Raw genomic sequence first — 12,319 nt, 5'->3', positions numbered from 1 at the left:
ACAGCCTATTATATGATGATGGTTTTAGAAATGAGGCTGCATGCACCCACACTTTGCCTTGGTCTTTCAGTTGGACACCAAGCTGGGGATGGATGCATCCAGGCAGGCATTTAACAGGTGCATCTTTCCTAATCACTTCCTAGAGATGCCCCTGATGAATTTCTGCCTGATGCATATCTGATCAAGGAAAAGTGTGGGTGCATGGAGCCTCACTTCTAAAGCCATCATCATATACCAGACTGTACAAAGTCTCTACAGCTTATATGGTGTAGAGATTAAGATGGGCATCTTAACTTGTAATTTCCATTCTTATTAAAGCATGAGTGAAAATCAAGGGCGAAGCTAGGGGAGAGGGGGCCTGTGTTCTCCCCTCTCCCCAGTGGCCCCACAGAGTGTGGGAGATAATGAAGAAGATAGGGAGGGGTGGAGCTGGGGCCCTCAGGAGCTTGGGGGCCCGGGTTCTTTAAACCCATCTGCTCAATTATAGCTACATCCCTGGTGAAAATGTAAAGTAGCTTAACTCTTATTTTAAACCAAAGGTTTTTGCATTACTGAATTTCCTGGTGTTTTAAAAAGGAAAATATGATCAGACACTATGGGGAAGAGCTTACTTGAGCCACAAGGTAGAACTTCCTGATGCTGAACACCAAAAACTTTGTAAAACCTTGAACTAAGTCACACTCCCCCCTCCCGCCTGAAAAGACACAAGTAAATGAAATTAGTTGATTCAGTAATAGTGACAGTGTGATCCCACCTCATGATTTTTCAGCAGTGAAAAAGCACACAACAAGAAGCAGGTAATCTGTGTTCACTTTAAATCTGTACTTCATTTTTTAATTTTTTCTACACACACACACAATTAAAAATAACAAATGCTTTAACAACCATGTCCAAAATTACAGATTATCTTCCCACAAACCTCACAATTCTCCTGCTTGAATTAATTTCCTTCAGGTGTTATCAGCAAAATAGTGTAAAGGTTGTACACATGTGAAAGTCATTCACAGAGACACACAGGCACATACACCTATGTGTGAATTAGAATAATAGCAATGATATAATTAGTTTTGTCTTTATCCCCCACCTTACCTTCTTCATTTAGAAAGACAGCAGGAGTGCCATACATTTCTTCAGAATCAATGAAGTACAGTATTCCACACAAAGATGTTTTGCAGTAATGGAGCAAATAAAGCCAGACTGAAACAGTAAAGCTGTACAAGCAGAGAAAACTGATGAGAAATACCACATTGGCTATTAATACAATGTTAACTTTATGCAGTATGTTGGTCTTCAGATGAGTAGTGTTTGTTTACTTATTTATGCAGTAGATATATAAACTGCCTGATACAGTTTACATACAATTAAATTTTAACTGATTGCAGGGCAGTGGATTTAAACTGTCCCTGTTAAGATCTCTTTTAGATGTTCAGGAAAGCACCGAAGCCAGAGATGAAAAGGCAAATAAAACAATTTAGCTATGAAGCAAACCAGGTAGGGAAGAGAGGGAAATTCCTTGAACCCAGCAATAGAATAAATAAAGGTTCAGCAGGGAGGGGTAAGGCTGAAGAAACAGTGGCACAGATAAATCTACTGGGAGAGGACAGAGTTCAGTGGGGTACCAGGGTGTGCACCCTCCAGAAGGAAGTGAAGTTGTCTAGAACTTGGTGACTGAAGGGGTGTGGGCCCCTTGAGGTACTCCTTGAGAACTTTGAAGATCCATCTATATATTTAGAAAAATCACATGGCATTGGGGTTTTTTGGACTATGCCTCTTTAGACAGCAGATGATGGGTGGGTTGCATATTTGAATACTTTCCTATATCCAAAACCCCTATATCCAGAAAAATAGCAATCAGGAAGGAGGAGAGGCTAAGCTCAAACACTAGCTTTTCCCTAGCATGGAGTTTAAGAGAAGGGGAAATATCAAATCATGAGATCTCCCATCTGCACTCTGAAATGACATAGTCTCTGGAGGAAGATACCATTCATTTTTTCTGAAATTGGTTTCCTTGGTTGTGGACTCCACAGTGCCAAGTGTGTGAGCTGTGGAGCATCTAGAGTCTGCCAGATCACACGATTAACAAACCAATGTGAAAGCTGTGTAAGCTGCCTTTCCTGCTTCAGCACAGAGATGCCCCAAGGTACCATGCTTTCTTTGGGAAATTTCCCTGTAATCCCAGTTGTGTACTATAACCATCAGTACAAACCCACAAAGAACACTGTATGCACTCTTGGAATACTTCAAGAAAGGCAGCAAATGTGGTTCAGGACATATTCTCACCCTTTCCCCAGCAATTCACAAGAACAGAGATGACCCAAGACAGGGGCGTAGCAAGGTTGGAGTGGGCCCAGAGACGAGATTTTAAAATGCCCCCCCCACTCAAAGTCCAGGGCCTCCGCACACCCCAGGTCCCCAAGGATTTAAGTCTGATATTTCAAAATAAGTATGCTGCCTGGAAATACATTTCACTGAATACACACACGTCACAATATATAGTGACAAGTGAATTTTGGCCCATTGAATAACGGGCGCTAGTAACGGGTCTCCTGGCCCCCCGCCGCCATTCCCTCTCCCTCCGCCGTCCGCCTCCCCTACCTTTAAGGGCCAAATCGGCCGAGGCACTTGCCCCCGCCAGGCCAGGGAGACGGAGGCCGGGACCGGGGGCGGAGCGGAGGCCATGTAACTTTAAAAAAAAATTGCTCCCGTGGCCGACGCCGCCGACCGCCCACCCTCCCTCCCAGCTGCCGAGTCCCCCTTACCCTGGCCGACTGCTGTCGGCCGTAGACAGCCCTCAATTTAAGAGGCAGAGAGGAGCTCGCAAGCAGAGCTCCTCTCTGTGCAAAGCCTCTTGCCGAACTGCCGCTTTGGGCGCTTGCGTCCCTTGCGCCCAAAGCGGCAGTTCGGCAAGAGGCTTTGCACAGAGAGGAGCTCTGCTTGTGAGCTCCTCTCTGCCTCTTAAATTGAGGGCTGTCTTCGGCCGACAGCAGTCGGCCAGGGTAAGGGGGACTCGGCAGCTGGGAGGGAGGGTGGGCGGTCGGCGGCGTCGGCGGCGGGAGCGATTTTTTTTTAAAGTTACATGGCCTCCACTCCGCCCCCGGCCTCCGTCTCTTTCAGCCGAGGCGGCGGCTCTGCCGCCGCCTCGGTCACTCTCCCCCGCCGCCGCTTCTCCGGCTTCTTCGGGGCGGCCGCTTCTGGCCGCCCAAGATGGGTGCCGGCAATCGTGTCTCCCTTGCCCTGCTTCGCGCATGCCCAGAACAGGGCAGGGAGGCACGGACACACGCTTGGTGTCCGTCCACAGACGGACACCAAGCATTTTATTAGAGAGGATATACATTGAGTACTATACATCTGTGCTACTTTTAATGCCTAGAACACACTAGAAAGACAAATTATTAAAATGGCCCCCTTGCTGCAGATTAGCAAAGGAGACTTTCAACCATGCAGTATGAGCCTATGTTTGTTTTCTCAGAATTCTGAACAAATTCAGTCAAGTTTGATTCCAGGAGATTTTTCACATGGGGCTTTTAAAGCCCTTTAACACACCTCTCCTCTGAAATGGAGATGCTGCATTCACATGTTGGCCAGATTTACCCTGAAGTCCCTGCGAGTTATTGGGGAGCAGTTTACACACACAAAAATAAAATAAAAGCACCACACATGCTTCACAGTTCTCACTCAGACCTTCTGGGTTGCAAAACAACTTGAACATAAGTGTATTTATAAATGAATGAATGAAATATAATACTGTTTGTTCCAATAGTTTTTGTAATTTTCTGCCATGAAACAAGCCACTTATAGGACTTTTTAGATAGTTTTTTTTTTAAGCCAGCAAATTTTCCAAGCTGTTTTAAAATAAATATTCAGAGACTTCTCAGTCCCACCCCCCATATTAAAGCCCTATGGCAAGCAGATCCCTATATATCGGGGGGGGGGGGCGGGGGCAAGAAAGGTAACCACAAAAAGGAGTTCACACTCTACCTGGCAAATGCTGGGCTGGGTTGGGCAGGGTAGCAAGGGGTCTTCTGCTGCAGAGAACAGTGGTGGCCACTCTGGCTGCCTCCTCCTTCCTGGCTGGCTTGGGCCCTACTCAAGTTCAGGCTTCACAGAGGCCTACACGGAGGCCTCCGGGGAAGCCCCGCCCACCCGCCGATCAGCTGAGAAGTGGGAGAAAAGGAGCTCTTTGCAGCTTGTCTGCTGCTTCCATTGCGGGCCAGGAGAACAAGCAGGAGAGACAGCGAACAGGGCAAGTGGCTGAGGGGCTGGGCAGGGAGCAATGGGGAGTCACGTGGGGTGCCTCTGGGGGGTCCCTCCAGGCAGTGGGGCCCCTAGACAACTGTCTCCCCTTGCCCGATCATTGTTAGGTGTGTGACCCAAGATAATTTTTAATCAAAGCATGGTAAGGTTTTCCCCACAGCTTTACTATCAGGTGTTATCAGCAAAATAGTATAAAGGTTGTACACATGTGAAATAGTCATTCACAGAGACACACAGGCACATACACCTGTGTGTGAATTAGAATAATAGCAATGATATAATAAAATGGTTATCAAAATGGTGTGAGAGAAAAGCCCTCTTCAGGTGTTCAGCAAAGCATGGATGGTGTATCTAGATACATGGGAGTGCACTGGCAAGCCTCATCCATCACATCAGTGCACTCTGTAGCTCCACTCTGCCAACTATGTCCCCTGCTAACTGAGCAAAGAGATATCTTTTAAAGTGGTGATTCTCTTATATTTAGTGGGGGGGGGGGAGCAACTGGCCCTATCCAGCCCCAGCACAGCACCACTCCAGTGGCTGTTGCTGGTATCTGCCTTGTGTTTCTACAGAAGACCAACTTATTGATATATTATTTATTTATCTACGTAAACCACTTCGGGAACTTTGGTTGAAGAGCGGTATATAAATATTCATAGTATAGTAGTAGTAGAAGGTGTTGGGACATGCTGAAGGGCTCTACCCAGGTGGTTCCAGACTTCAGGCTCTACAACAGTTGGAGGTGGTGTAAAATGCTTCAGCTTGGCAGAATCGTATTCAAAACATAAAGGGTGGAAGCCATTTGCTGCATAGTTCATGGTACAGCTGTGGCCGTTCATATTGCCACCCATAATGACGTGTTTTCCCAGCAGGGACTGTTCATATTGACTTCATGCCATTCTACTGCCCCATTTTGGGCCAGTGGGGTCACAGAGGAGGAGGGGGACGGTGACATGATGTGGCTTTTTTCTTTTCTTTTTGCTGACTTTGCGCAAAACCACCTGCGGGGGAGCAGTCTTTTCTAGCTTGCGCCAACTTAACTATTTCTTGCCATGGCTGACAATTAGTTTTTTAAACTAATTTAAAAACTCACTGACTGGCTGAAAGAGGAAACGAAGAAAAGAAAAAAAACCATAATCACAGAAAAAGAAAAAGAAATATAATCACAATAGGTTTAACATTTACAGAGGAGGAAGAGGAGTGAAAAACCAATAAAAAGGAAATTGCACTGATGCACCATTGCATAAGAGCACCCAGGATTTTTTTTTTAAGGATCATTTTAAAAGCTGAGAAGAGATTAAGATACTGAAATGCCAAATTGTTGAATAAAGCCTCCACATTACACTGTGGAAACAGCAGGACAGCCCTCCTAAAACGGGGAAATAGACAGCTTGTTGGTGGTGGTGGTGCTGGTGGGAAACACACATGCAACACTGTAACACCAAAACATGAAGATAAAACCCTGTGGTTTTCTTTGGTAGAATACAAGAGGGTTTTACCATTGGGAGTAGGAAAAGCAGAAAAAATCTAGGATAGTGGGATTCATAATTATGGCCACTCTAATCCAGAAAAGAGATGGACATCTGGATCCTACACTGTAGGATGCCCTGCTGAGAGGCAATTCATGAGCAAGATTAAGTGTCTGGGTAAGTTAAGCAGGCTGTGCAGCTGCTGCAAATTTGTCAAAGGATAAATAAAGGTGTAGCTTGTGCTGCTTGCAGAAAGGAAAGAATGTATGCAAAAGCCTTATCTCTCTGCCCTCTGCCCCACTGATGTAGATCTCTGCTGGTTTTCAGAACATTTGACTGCTAGAGTGGAATTCTCACACAAAGTATTTGCTTGGTGTGTTGGACCAATTCCAAACCCATAATTAAGTCAATGGCAGCTATTTATTAATGGTCAAATGCAGAATATGTGGGGCAGTCTCAGTCACAGTGGCATTGGTTAGCATTCTTCTAACCAACAACACTAACCAGCCATTAACTGGTCCATTACTTAAAAGTTCTATATTTAATAATATACTTAGTCTCTATATAGCACCTCGGAGTTTACAGCACTTTACATAACACTATTATAATAATCCTTACAAGCATGGAACGTGTAAGTCACTACTATCATCTTCACAATGCAGATGTGGGACTGAAGCTGTCAGATAAGTAGCTTCCCTTAAAAAAGCTACTTGTGAGCTTCTAGTTGAGATGAGCCTTAAATGGCACATTATCAGGAATGTGATGAGCATGTATGTGTGACCCACCCCTTGATCGCAACTTTGTCATAGGTCAATCAATCACTTAGCTTATTCTGCACTTGCTGACTGGCAGCTGATTGTGTGAATGGACTCTATTGAAAAGCATTGTGTCTCAGGCAATGTGTGATATGAAAGCTCTTTTTGTGGTGTTAGAACTGTGATGCCTACTCACATGTGCAGGTCTTCAGTTGATGTTGGGGGTATAAAGTGATGAACATGCAAGTGTGAATCACCGCTAACAGAAATCCCATTGATTTTAGTGGATCGGGTTGGGCCTTTTTAGGCAAGGCATAATACAGTATAATTTGCCTCACAAGACAGGGCTCAAGACAGACTGGGAAAGGAAAAGACTTCTTCATACAGCACAGCATTAATCACCAGCTAGGATACTGCTTTAAAAGGATGAGACAAATTCTTGGTGGATGTGTCTATTATCAGCAATTAGACAGGATAGCTAAATGGAAGTCCCATGTCCCATAGGATGCTGGCGATAAACTACAAAGGGGACACCTATTGGCTCTTTTTTCTGTTTGTGAGCTTCCGAGAGGCACTGGGCTAATTACTGTTAGAAACAAAAGGCTGGACTGGATGATCTCTTGTGTGATCCAGCAAGGTGATCCTTATGAACTAAGCTATGTAACCCATTACACTCTCGTATCTAGCCTCCCATTCAAAACTTTCACACATTACACAAGTGACTAGTTCCTTTCAGCTGAACAACTATTAAAACTTTCTCCCCCACACAGACATCAATCTCGTATGAAAGCCGTGTCTGCCTGTGCAGAAGCCTGAAACTGGTCCATCTGCCTCAGGGCAGAGATGGGAGCTCTTTCCCACCTGCCCGCCCCCGCCCTCACAGCTCCTCCCTCCCGGACAGTCAGTGGCTGGTGGCTGCGGCGGTGAGTGCTCTAGAGACTCCAACAGTCAATCCGCCACTGCCATGTCATGCACCCTTAGGTGGCCATGCCCACGCCCCCCACCCAGTCCCTGTCCTGATTTCTGCCAACACAGTGTTGTGTTGGCAACCCCCCACACCCAGCACTTGCAACTGCAAGTTGCGCAGACCATACCCCAAACAGCTGTCAAACTCCCCTTCATTGAGTTTTGAAAAATGCAGATTTACTGGCATGACCAACACAAACATAACAGAGAAAACTGTGGGGCATAACAGAAGCCCCGGGTTATTTTTCAAAAGCCTCTGAAACAAGAGGATTTTTTAAAACTGGACATACTTCGGACTAATTCGCAGCCTCCATTCGGGGAAAATCAAAGTCCTGTCTGTCCTAGCCCCTGATAGCCTTCAGGGATGTTGGGGTAAATCCAGCTAATAAGTGGACTGGCACACTCCAATCAGGAGTGGATTCACAATAATAGCCCTGTGTGAAAAGCCTCCTGGAACTGCCAGGAAAGTAATTTCTGCAAACTACAGGGAAATGAAGAAGGATTCACTAAAAACCAGTTGTGTAAAACCAGTTGAGTAAACAGGCCCACAGAGTGCCTTTAAATTATCGCTTTCTCCAAGACAGAATAGGATTCTCTGGCATCCTATTCCTGGATATGAGAGGGAGGGAGGGAGGGCGATCAATGAGAGGAAAAGGGATTTAGGGTTTTGAAAGCACACATGTGTCTGTATGATGATTTCAATTGCTTACATTGGATATCCGGTCTGATACTTTCTGATTGCTTCAAGCTCTCTGTTCTTAAATTTCTGAAACTTCTTCACAATTCCTGCCATGTCTCCATTGGCTGCATATGGAAAACTGAGGATCTCAACAGCATCTGTAAAATGCAACAGTTCTTGTCAGGAAAGACAACGGATTATATACCTCATTACCATTATACAACTTCTGTTTCTTTATGAATGCAGATTCTGATCCAGCCATTTTGTAAACATTGGATGTGCTGGGGTGCGCCGGGGGGGTGGGGGGACAGCACTTAAACCTTTCGCTAGTTTATAACATGCATGATATTAGAAAGGATTATCTGAAAGATGTGAAAGGGATCTATTCCTAGATGCCATTTAAGATTGCAGCCATTCAGGTTCCTGGCTGCTACTTAAAGTTTTAACGATTATATACACAGTGTACAACAAAGTCACAAACTGGAACCAAAACTGAACTGTGGCTTACTTTGATTCTATGCATGTTTTCTCAGAACTGAGTTCAATGTAACATACTCCCAATAAGTATGCACAGGGTCACAGTTTGGGGTGGTTTTTCAAAGGATCCACAGATAGCTGGATCCTATGAATCACAACTCTGATAATTAAGTGCTGCTGCAGAGGAGGAGGAGAACAGCTACTGCACCAATACAATGTCATAAACTAATGTTGTGATCAAGAACATTGTATTGGCAAGCAGTGTGAACTGACACTTCTACACCTGCATCTGCCATCTGTTTCAGATATGTAGCATCACTGCACTGCTGACAGCACAGAATTGGACAGGGAAAAGCTAAACTGTGGCTAATGCATCCAAATGGCATTACAGTGAAAAACTTTACATGCCAACATTTTTAGTAGCCTTTTTTTGATAGGGTTGTAACTGGCATGTTTTTAATGGGAATTGTGCTGCCAGCTTAACATAGAATTCCACTGTGGCTAAGTGAGCTATACAGTATAAGCAGTTCTTTGAACTGTTCACCTCTGGGTGCAATGTCAATTGTATTTTCAGTACTGTTTGCAGCTATAATGTGCAAGACAGTGTTCTGCTATTTTCCCAGTGAATGACGTGTCTATTCACATATTATGTTGAACACAGGTACAGCAGTACACTTCCTATCTTTACCATGCATTTCAGGGGGCCCTGTATCCTGATTCACTGTTTAAATGAATACAGGTACAATCACTCACACAAAACATGTACAAGTGTACAGATATATGTACACTTGTACAGCATAACATCTGAATAGGGCTATTGTGTTTGGGCAATCTACGATCTTTTAGCACAGTATCTTATCTTCCCTTCCCTTCCCATTTTCTTATCACCCTCCTACCCATAAGAAGCCATTTGGGAGGAGAAAGTAAACAGACGCACCCACTAACAAATTCTGGAATACTGTTATAGAGACTATATATTATAGTCAACTGATGAAGATATTTTCCAAAATACATTTTTATTGATAGATCAGTGACTCAACCTGATCCAATGGGCAGGAACAAAATGTCTCAAAAGAATACAGCTATTATTACAGTGTCAGCCTGAACATTTGGATGTGATGTGATGTGATATCACAACCCTAGCCAATTTGTGCCATGCCCAGCTGGCTTGTGCTGCAAGTTTTGCTGCAAATTCTGTCTTGGAGCAAGCAATAATTCAAAGGCACTCTGTGGGCCTCTTTACACAACTGGTGTTCAGTGAATCCTTTTTCACTGCCCTGTAGTGTTTGCAGAAATTACTTTCCTGGCAGTTCCTGGTGAAGCATCTAATTCACTAACTTTCATACGAGATTGTTGTATGTGTGGGGGAGAAAGTGTTAATAGCCATTCAGCTGAAAGGAACTAGTCACTTGTGTAATGTGTGAAAGTTTTGAGTGGGAGGCTAGATACGAGAGTGTAATGGGTTACATAGCTTAGTTCATAAGGATCACCTTGCTGGATCACACAAAAGATCATCCAGCCCAGCCTTTTGTTTCTAACAGTAATTAGCCCAGTGCCTCTTGGAAGCTCACAAGCAGAGAATAGAGCCAATAGGTGTCCCCTTTGTAGTTTATCGCCAGCATCCTATATGCAACAGTCTGCTGTTTCTGGACATGGAACTTCCATTTAGCTATCCTGTCTAATTGCCGATAATAGACAAATCCACCAAGAATTTGTCTCATCCTTTAAAGCAGCATCTTAGCTGGTGACTAATGCCCCCCTTTGCAGTAGCAAAACATAAAATGAAGCAGTTCTTGTCAGGAAAGACAATGGATTATATACCTCATTTCCATCTACAACTTCGGTTTCTTTATCCATGCTGATCCTAATCCAGCAATTTTGTAAATATTAAATTGGGGTGCACCTAAACCTTTCCCGAGTTTATAACATGATATGATATTTAAAAGGATTATCTGAAAGATGTGAAAGGGATCTATTCCTGGAAGCCATTTAAGATTGCAGTAATTAAGGTTCCTGGCTGCTACCTAAAGTTTCAGCAATTATATACACAGTATACAACAAAGTCACAAACTGCAACCAAAACTGAACTGGGGCTTACTTTGATCCTATGCATGTTTTCTCAGAACAAATATAAATACTTCTGTATTTGTATTAAATAATGCAATATTTAGATTGCGCTGAAGGGGCAGTTTGCACAAACTACCTCCTCACATTATTAGAAGAAGAAAGGCACCATGTGAGGGGAGCAGTATGTGCTTAAGCACATCCCTAATTGTGTGGTGGGCAAAGTTGGCTTGGGTGTTTCGCCTAAATCAGCTCTCACTGCAAATTCATTACAATGTACATGTGTTGTTTTGATGCAATGTTATTTATCCTTCCTACAACCAAAAAAGTGGGGTGGAGGGGAGGAAGCTTACCATTCTCAAGCAGACACTGAGGTATTCTGTTTGCCTGGAGTCTCCATGTATATTCCAAGCTCCATTTCAAACACACTTTGTGCTCTTTGTATGGGCGTTCAAAAGGTGGAACTGTTTCCAGCAAAGTATAGTCCTTTGCAATGGCCTGCAAGTATCCTTCTTCCTGTTTAGAATGCTGAATCCTTGTTTGTTTATGAATAATCCATGCATACAGTATCACTGTATGTACTATTAAGGACCGTTTGATGACATAATCGTCTCTGAAAACCATACTGCTTGGAAACTTCAGGTTCACCGTTCGGTTCCTTCTCCTGTGGAGATGGTAATCATTCTCCCACCTCTTCTTATACACTGTAAAACCAGCTCTGAATTCCACTGAGGCTATGGCTTCTATAGTAACAATGCAAGGTTCTGAGCATAAATAATGAACAGAAATTTCAGTATCATTGAGAACTCTTTTGTTCAAAACATTAAGTTTAATGAAATCTTCATAAAATATATTATAATTAGGCTGTGGAATGACAGGTGTCGTAGAGAATGTTTCCCTTCCAAAAGATGGCACACTTTCCTATGGAAGAAGAGGAGGAAAAAAGTTTGATGTTTCTTTAATAGTTAAAGGCAAATGATTTTTTTTTAAAAAATAGCAGTAATTATCTTTCTTTAAAATGTTCTTTTTCAGATTTTTCCTCACAATGAATTATAAACCAAACTAGCTTAACCCACGCAGAGCATCTACACGCTAGTACTTGATTGCTCCCCTCAGCCCCTGTCACAGCCCCCCTCACCTCAGAGATCTCTCCACCCTCACCTGAGCCACACTCCTGCTCCTCCTCCATCCAGTTACTTCCATCCCCCTCAGCCCTTTTGGTCACTCCTCCATCCCTTAACTCCACCCCCCTCACCCCTCTTGGTTGTGGCTGCAGCGTTGTTGGTGCCCACTGGCCAAGCTGCAGCCCTCTATCCACAGAGACCTCCCCACTCTCACTCGAGCCCCGCTCCTGCTCCTCTTCACAGGAGCAGCAGCAGCAGTTGACCAGGCCCTTCCTTGTTGCCACCACTGCCATGGCCACTTATTTCCCTCAGGCCGCTGACAGGCCCGGGCCCATCCCTTGCCTGCCTGCCTCCCTCTGCCAATGGCCTTGGTAGCTGCAAACAGCAGCAGTGGTCGACTGGGCTCCTTGCTGCCAATAGGCACCGCCATGGCTGCTCATTCCCTTCAGGCTGCTGACAGACTCAGGCAGGGGCGTAGCTATAATTGGGCGAACGGGTTCAAAGAACCCGAGCCGTGCCCAATCAGGAGCC

At 44.4% G+C, this 12,319-nt stretch overlaps 1 protein-coding gene across 2 annotated transcripts in view; it reads right to left on the bottom strand.

Moving 5' to 3' along the window:
- Positions 1-11,303, bottom strand: part of SEL1L3 (SEL1L family member 3) — a 43,724-nt gene extending 32,421 nt beyond the window's left edge. The window contains exons 1-3 of one of the 2 annotated variants that reach the window (XM_053251841.1): positions 11,018-11,303; positions 8,155-8,281; positions 1,090-1,211 (exon numbers count right to left, since the gene is read on the bottom strand). In XM_053251841.1, coding sequence (XP_053107816.1) covers positions 1,090-1,211; positions 8,155-8,281; positions 11,018-11,288 — 520 coding nt within the window. In that variant the 5' untranslated portion in view covers positions 11,289-11,303. Of the gene's footprint in view, positions 1-1,089; positions 1,212-3,978; positions 4,077-8,154; positions 8,282-11,017 lie in introns of those variants that run through there. The other variant, XM_053251842.1, reaches the window with a different exon arrangement.
- Positions 11,304-12,319: the final 1,016 nt, after the last annotated feature.

Source organism: Hemicordylus capensis, chromosome 5 (genome assembly GCF_027244095.1).
Source record: "Hemicordylus capensis ecotype Gifberg chromosome 5, rHemCap1.1.pri, whole genome shotgun sequence".
Lineage (NCBI taxonomy): Eukaryota > Metazoa > Chordata > Lepidosauria > Squamata > Cordylidae > Hemicordylus > Hemicordylus capensis.
This window is presented reverse-complemented; position numbering and strand designations above follow the sequence as displayed.